This window comes from Dendropsophus ebraccatus, chromosome 11, assembly GCF_027789765.1.
Source record: "Dendropsophus ebraccatus isolate aDenEbr1 chromosome 11, aDenEbr1.pat, whole genome shotgun sequence".
Lineage (NCBI taxonomy): Eukaryota > Metazoa > Chordata > Amphibia > Anura > Hylidae > Dendropsophus > Dendropsophus ebraccatus.
The window spans coordinates 11,480,790-11,489,497 of NC_091464.1; the positions used below are offsets into that span (position 1 = coordinate 11,480,790).

An 8,708-nucleotide genomic window follows, 5' to 3' on the forward strand; every position below is an offset into this window, starting at 1 on the left:
CTCTGCCGCTGCATGTAATAGTGGGGAACGAGGAGCTGACATTGCTGACCGCTCAGTGGAATAGGAGCAGCAGACCGCCGCTATCCGCTATGGGCTGCCCGGGCGGCCCCTCATGTACTCACCCGCTCTCTGCCGCCGCATGTAATAGTGGGGAACGAGGAGCTGACATTGCTGACATCGCTCAGTGGAATAGGAGCAGCAGACCGCCGCTATCCTCTATGGGCTGCCCGGGCGGCCCCTCATGTACTTACCCGCTCTCTGCCGCCGCATGTAATAGTGGGGAACGAGGAGCTGACATTGCTGACCGCTCAGTTGAATAGGAGCAGCAGACTGCCGCTATCCGCTATGGGCTGCCCGGGCGGCCCCTCATGTACTCACCCGCTCTCTGCCGCCGCATGTAATAGTGGGGAACGAGGAGCTGACATTGCTGACATCGCTCGATTGCTCCTCTAGTCATCCTGTGTAATAGGGGATTGAGAAAAGGGCTAAACCAGGTGTAACCCAAGATGTAAGGCGGCTCAGGACACCTGCTAAGCGCAGCTACAGACCTCAGGCAGAGCTGGGGCCACACTCTGGGGAACAGACTAAGTGCAGCTCAGTACAGGGGAGTGTATGGTACAGCTGAAGAGAAACAGGTTAGTGCCCCAAGTAGTCACTGTGTGGGACCTGGTGCTTTCTGTAACCCTGGGAGACGGCGTATGAAGGAGAGGGAGACTCCCTATACAAAGGTGTGCGGCTGAAGGCAGGGTTAAACGGTTACTCCAGCGTTGGGGGCACTTTTGCAGTGGGTCCCGCATCGCGGCGCTCGGTTCCTGGCGGCTTCACCGAGTGGCCGAGCGGACCTGAGACGTCACGTCCCGGGCCCGCGTCAGACACCCGGAAGCGGCCAGGAACCGAGCTCCGTGATGCAGGACCCGCCGCTGGAACCGGGGAGGTGAGTGGACGTCTTTTCCCCTCGCCCACCTCGTCCCCCGGTCCCAGCGCAAAAGTGCCCTCACACTGGAGTACCCCTTTAATAACTAACAAAACTACCTACTTTATTGATGTAAAGACTGTATGTTGTTCATATTACTAGTTTCTTAGGGTCCGTTTACACAGAAAGATTATCTGCCAAAGATTTGAAGCCAAAGCCAGGAATGGATTTGAAAAGAGGAGAATTCTCAGGCTTTCCTTTATGACCTGATCTCTGTTTAGACTCTGTTTCTGGCTTTGGCTTCAAATCTTTGGCAGATAATCTGTCAGATAATCTTTCTGTGTAAATGGACCCTTAGTAAAGTTATATTCTTCACAAGCCAGTATCTGTCCCTATTCCTGCACGCCTCCACTACATTACAGTAGTAACCTGCAGAACTAATATATATATATATATATATATATATACACAGATTCTCTCACCTTTCTTACCTCTGCTAAAGATTGAATAATGTCTTCCGCATATGTCATCTGCCTGTGTATGATCCACCTGTTCCTTCTGGGTAAATCCATTGTCATTTCCCTAACGTGCTGTTCCAAATCCTTTCCAATAAATGTTCTGCGCTCCTCGTCCTCCGGTCACAGGTGAGACGTCTCCTCTAAGCTCGTGGATGAAATAAAACACTTGGGGATTCGGACGTAAAGAAAGCAGAAGCACAAGTGGCTGATTGAGGTTTAGAAAGGACAATGGGAGTGGGATTAGCTGCACACCACCCAGCCCGGTGCAGGTAGTCCTGTGTCCCACCACTGTAATCTGACTGCGCTGAGCTGGGCTTCTGTATCCAATGACATGGGGGGGGGGGGGCTGGATCATATTTATATAGAACAGAGACGCCACACAGTCCTTTGCTACAGCCATAGTAGGAACAGCTGCTATAGGGCCCAGGGTCCTAAGGTACATAAGGGAGCATTATACCTGTTTGTGGGATAAAAATAAAAAGAAACTTCTAAATCATAGCAAAATTAAAGGTTAAAGCGGTACTCTGGCAAAAAAAAAAATCTTTTAAATCAAATGGTTTCACAAAGTTATATAAATAAGTAATTTACTTTTATTTACAAAGTCTCAAGTCTTCCCATACTTATCAGCCACTGTATGTCCTGCAGGTGGTGGTGTTTTCTTTCCAGCCTGACACAGTGCTCTCTGCTGCCCCCTCTGTCCATGTCAGGAACTGTCCAGAGCAGCAGAGGTTTTCTATGGGGATTTGCTGCTGCTCTGGACAGTTCCTGTGGCAGCAGAGAGCACCGTGTCAGGGCGGGTTCAGACTATGGAATTCTCGTGGATAAATTCCACGGAATTCCTGTACACGCTCAAGGCCATGTGGCTTTCTCCATAGACACCATTCTATGGGCCGGCTGATTCAGCATTTCACCAAAAGAATTGACGTGATACAAACCTGAACATCAGCGCTGTTCGATCATCTCTAGACCTAACCTCGAGCACGCTTGGGTTCATTCGAACCTGAGCGTGCAGCATTTGATTACCGGTGGCTGAAGAAGTTGGATTATTTGGGGCCGGTATTATTGACAGATTGCCACCTTGTCACAATGAAATCCCATCGTTTGAACATAGTCTATGGCCTATGGCTGTATCCATGTTTTCCAGGACTCCCTAGGGCTGCATCCAACTTCTTCAGCCACCCCTATTCAAATGCTGCACACTCGGGTCTGTAGATCCCAGAGATGAGTGTAACTAGAGCATGCTCAATGCCAATTATTTGGCATCTTAATGGTGGTTGCTGAAGAAGTTGGATGCAACCCTAGTTGTGGGGCGCAAATAGGCAGCAGGAAGAAGCAGTGACAAGTGGAGACTAGATCATGTCATACAATCGCTGCAGGGGATCAGGGAGGTAAGTACGAGTTATGCCCCCCCCCCCCCCCGCCATATGTAAATAAATAAATATAATATCTGTTCTTAGACAACTCCTTCACTTATTAGGTGATATATCTAGCTATCTATATTAGATTACATTTGTGTGAGTGATTAATCCTGTAATTGTGGCCGTTCACCAAGTCAGGTAGGATTACCTTCACCAAGTTGGAAATGAATTCACAGGGTTTTCTCATTGGTGTTTCTATAGAACCCGACTGATATGATGTCAAAGAAAAAGCAGGTGAAGTGTATATAGATGGGAGCTATTATCCAACAGTCAGTCTGCTCTAACACCATAGTGCCTGGACCTCTCGTATCCACCAGGACTGAAGGGGAGATACACGATGACTGACATATATCATACGGAGACATGATTCCACAAACCATAAGAAGAAATTCCTTGGATCTGATCTCCGGATTCACTGTGCCGTTGCATTTTAATGATTTTTTATTATCTGTAATTATTTATATTGATACAATATAATATAACGACTTAGTCGCATTCTGGATTTTCCTAGATGTCCACCTTACTACTGCAAACGCTGGTTTGCTACTAGTAGATATATATATTTATATCCACGTTCATCTCTTTGTAATATGACACCATTGTAGAATATTTTAAAGGGCCGGTACGATGGATACAAGCCGATACCCTGTCGATACGACTGTAAAATCATCCATTTTTTTTAACTCTTCGGACTTTAGAGATGAAGATCTAGCCAAGGCTGAGGTTGCCGTTCTCAGTACAGTCTTAGCAATTACAACGTTGGGAAATGTGGGTTTGCTCCTCGCCATCTACAGAAGAGGGAAGAAGATGACCCGCATGCATCTCTTCATTGTGCATCTGGCATACACCGACCTTGCTGTCGCCTTTTTCCAGATCCTTCCCCAAATGATTTGGAAGATTACTTTTAGGTTCATAGGATCTGATTTGGTATGTAGGTTAGTGAAGTATACCCAGGTGGTGAGTATGTTTGTGTCCACGTACATGCTCATGATGATGACCATAGACCGATATATAGCAGTTTGCCATCCTCTTAAAACGTTACAACAACCGACTAGACACGCTTACATCATGATAGGCGTCACGTGGGCCATCAGCTGCCTCTTCAGTCTACCCCAGATTTTTATCTTCTCTCTTAAGGAAATTCGGCAAGATTCAGGAGTGATAGACTGCTGGGCTGATTTTCGGTATCCATGGGGGGCTAAAGCCTATGTCACTTGGACCACTATATCCATATTTATTGTGCCAGTAGGTATCCTGGTGGTCTGCTACAGCTTGATCTGTTGTGAAATATGCAAGAACCTCAAAGGAAAAATGCAGACGTATGGAGCGAGACAGAGGGAAAGCAATGGACAAGTGATGCCGTCTCGAGTCAGCAGCATTCGGACAATTTCGAGAGCCAAGATCAGAACGGTGAAGATGACTTTCGTTATTGTCCTTTCATACATCATATGCTGGACACCATTTTTCAGTGTACAAATGTGGTCGGTGTGGGATGAAAACGCACCAGATGATGGTAAGTAAAATATACCCCAACCAGCCTAATACCTAGTGACTCTGCCTATAATTGGGTTACTGTTGTGTATACTTTGTTGTACTAAATCTGTAGTTCAGTATTGTAGCTGGTATATTGGTTGAGGATTCTTCTGCTTAGATGACCATGATGACACCTTGTTGGTTGAGAGAAGAGAGTCCGCCCAGTGTAGCTCTAGCTTTGTACCTCTATGGTATCAGCATCCAATCTGGTTTACTGCTCCCAGCAGCTATAGTGAGTCCGCCATGTTAGGCTTATATGGTGGAGGGAATCAAGGAGGGTTGGCAAATTTAGGTTCTAAGTGAGCCGACTTGTTGAACTAATTGGGTCTGGTAACGTACACTGAAAGCAAACGTTCGGTATTTGACTCCCAGCAAGTTGACTGCCAGGGAAACATGGATACAGCCTATGGCCCATGACTGTGTTTATGTTTTCCTGGACTCTCTAGGGCAGCATCCCACTTCTCCAGATGGCGAGAGTCAAATGCAGAGAGGTCGGGTTCGGTGAACGTTGCCGAACCCAAACAGTTTGACAGTCCTCTCAGCACTAGTTCTAAGAAAATAGCTTACACATTACACATTCAGGTGTAAGCAATACTAACCCCCCCCCCCCCCCCCAAAAAAAAAAAAAACAACCAAAAATATAAGGAAAACAATATTATAAACACTAGTTCTATAACTAGTATATTACTTATACCATCCCCTTTTAAGTTTTTGGTGTATTGCTGTGTTTATGGCCAACAATTCTGCTGGGAGCTCTGGCGTGGTCTAAAGCAACGATGATGTACACAATAACACTGCCAGCTGCTGGTTAAAGCGCTTAATGCAGGGAAATCCTAGGTGCATTGCTCCCTGGGAAACATGAATATGCAAAAGAAGAGCCTGTGAAGTCTCATTTAAGACTCTCGAAACAGGACTAGCCAGATATTCCTCCGGGAAGGACCCAGCCTAGGGGGTGGCTTCTGTAAGGAAACCACCATATAAGTCAATGTAATGACAAGGGAAAAGCCAAGGTCAGGTGTCCATCCACATACAGCTGTTTCAGGATGTTGCCCCTCATCCGTGTGGAGCAGGATTCTGGCTAGGTGGGAGCAATGCCTAGTAAAGCCATAAGAGAAACAGATCGCTGATCTCAGGGAGACCAGCCAAACATAACAATGCCGGCTGCTTGTTAAAGCACCTAATGTAGTAAAATCGTAGGTGCATTGCCCCCTGGAAAACATGAATATGCAAAAGAAGAACCCGTGGAGCCTCATTTAAGGGTCTCAAAACACAGGACTAGCAAAATATTCCTCCCTTCTCCTATGGCTTTACTAGGCATTGCTCCCACCTAGCCAGAATCCTGCTCCACACTGATAAGGGGTAATACCCCGAAACAGCTGTCTGTGGATGGATACCTGGCCTTAGTTTTCCCTTGTCATTACATTGACTTATAGGGCCACTTAATATGGTGGTTTTGGTGGTTTCCCTACAGGAGACACCCCTTGGCTGGGTCCTTCTTGGAGGGATATCTGGCTAGTACGGTGTTTTGAGACTCTTAAATTAGGCTCCATGGGCTCTTCTTTTTCACGTACAGAAAATTAAGGGAAAGCCCAGCCACAGGATTGGTGGGGTCCAGGCAGTCATACAGCTATCCTAGTCATCACTTTCATATTAGCTTCATTTCTAGATATCTCCATGTACATGTGTTACAGTACATATATATATATATATATATATATATATATATATATATCTTACTTTCAAAAGTGCTCAAAAAAGTTTACTGTGTTTATAAAAAATAACATACATATAAAATGTATATAAGAATACAGCTACCCCTATATGCACATTAATTCCTCTGGAACATATCTATATAACGGGATGGCTGCCTTTGACCGATATTATCCCCAGGGAAGAACATAGCCTATTTCTGTTTTATGCTTTTCTCAAATTCCAGAATGTGGTGTGCCATTTGTGCCCAGTGCTGGTCACTTTTTCGTTTTGTCTAGATCAATGGTTGTGGATTGTTTGGTGCAGATGGATATGTCATATTTAGGCTTTGTTCACAATGTCCTTTTTCGGTGAAAAAAACTGCCTTTTTTACTATAACGGCCATTATTATCCTTAAAAAAGTCTGTTTGATATGCTTTTATAAAAGGGTTCAGATTTTTGTGTAGTTCCACACCTCTCAATGTTCCCACAGTATTTCCATTTTTATTTCATTTTTGTAATGAACAACAATATAAAAGGGAAGTGCATTGTTTGTATATGCAATAACATGGAATATAAAACAAATCAAAGAGAGAAGAAAATGGGGGGGGGGGGGGGTACTTCCAGAGGAAGGGGCACTACTCCCACACAAAAAAACATGGCCCAGGCTTCGCAGAATGAATCCCAAGGATGTTTTTTTAGAATTTCTCCACTAAGGCTGGCAGTAAGAAATTCCATGTTCCTGATATCCCTGATTTCACGTAATAATGTCTACTGAGAACGGAGAAGAAGAGCTTCTCCACTAGAGGGGGATTAGGCCGCATTCACATATTTCGTGTTCCGTGTTTTGCTGTGAAATTCGCTCCAGATCTTTACCTGTCATTTTCAATGAGAATCCATACTCGCAGTGTTATTGTCCATATGTTAAAGGCAGCTCCCGTAACCCCCTGCGGCCTGGTACATACATTACTGGGTCCATGCACCAGCAAGCTGGAGAACGGACCCGGTAATGTATGTACCATACCACGGGGGTTAAGGGGGCTGCCTTTTACATACTCGCAGTGGGATGACAGTTCCACTGTGATTATGTAGTCTCACTTGAAGTGGCAGATAAGGATTCGCAGCGTATTTCCCTGCTAATTCACAGAGTGAAATCCGCTGCGGATCCATTATGTGTGAACCCACCCTAATAGCAATTACACCTGAAGACAGGCAAACATGATCATTTTGTCCCTGTGTGTTTTATCGAATCCATTGGTATAACATGTATTGCTGTATTGTATTAGTATAGCACATATATAAGCTGAACTTGCTTTTATTGTATTTTCACCTTTCCTCCTTTAGACTCTTCAGACTTTGCCTATACCATTACAATGCTGTTGTCCTGCCTGAGCAGCTGTAGTAATCCGTGGATCTATATGTTCTACACCAGTCCGCAGCTATGTCCCAGAATCCCCTTCCTTCATGCCCGGAGGCAGAATAGCACCGGCAGTGCCACCAGCCGCAGGGACACCCTCCTGACTCAGATGCGGACCCATTCTCTGCAGATGCAGGGCACCTGCCACAGCATTAGAGACCTGGCGTACCCGGCGTATGAAGACACGATGGTAGAATCCGCACTGCTCTGATATTCAGCTGGAAATCCACATTTTCACTTTTGATAAAGATTATTTGAACTCAAAATTGTAATGTTTGTGTATATGTAATCTTGTATCTATATCCAGAAGCTCCAAAAACAATGTCTATCCAACATGTGTAACTAGCTCCAGTATAGGTTATTCTTAAAGGGGAACTAACAGCAGGTAAGACAAATCTGACCTGCTGCTGTGTCCTTACTTTACAGGAGATAAGGGGGAGGAAGATATGTCTCTCACCTTCATCCTCAGCTCCGTTCTGGTGCTGTTACCGCGTGCTCCGCGTTCTGGTGTGACCATTGGAAGCACTTGGTTGGGGGGGGGGGGGCATTAGGAGCACTGCCTGCCCCTATAGCTCTGATCTGCCCCTGGCTGAACTTCCCCTTTCTAATGAATGGGGTGGGCCGGATTGGTGCTATGGGGGCAGGCAGTGCTCCTAACTATTGTCTCAGCGAAATGTGAAGCACACGACTAACTGCACCGGAACGGCACCGAGTAGGGAGGTAAGACACATACCTTCCTCCTCGACGTCTCCTGTGCAATAGGATTAGATTCGTCTAACCTGCTGGCAGTTTCCCTGTATCATCACACTCTTATATTTGAAACACTAATATCTTTTTTGGGTAACAGGAAACAAATCTCTTTCGTCAAATAAAACCGAGAATAAACCAACCTATTAGCATCAATGATTCTACGTAGTAAATATTTCTTAGATCCCATTGCCTCAGCTTTCTGTATATTTGTATTCACCACATTTACTATAACTCAGTTAATCCCTCTTCTTCTAATACCGGTTTTCTTCCTTCCCGACAGCCACTTAGGCCAAGTTCACACAGCGCAGTTTTAATGAATGTCTGTTTTAACCAAAATTTTAACTTGATCAATAAAGAAGACATACGTATATAGGTCTATCATTCTATAGGTTACTATTCACCAATCAAAAACTGCACTAAAGAGTGATCCTGGAAACTATAGGCCCGTAAGTCTAACATCTATAGTAGGT

The 8,708-nt window shown here is 45.1% G+C and overlaps 1 protein-coding gene across 1 annotated transcript; it reads left to right on the forward strand.

The window, feature by feature from the left end:
* The first annotated feature begins 3,396 nt into the window (after positions 1-3,396).
* Positions 3,397-7,754, forward strand: AVPR1B (arginine vasopressin receptor 1B). The gene is made up of 2 exons (XM_069945441.1): positions 3,397-4,362; positions 7,416-7,754. The coding sequence occupies exons 1-2, from the start codon at positions 3,477-3,479 to the stop codon at positions 7,697-7,699; spliced, it is 1,170 nt and encodes a 389-aa protein (XP_069801542.1). The 5' UTR covers positions 3,397-3,476; the 3' UTR covers positions 7,700-7,754.
* Positions 7,755-8,708: the final 954 nt, after the last annotated feature.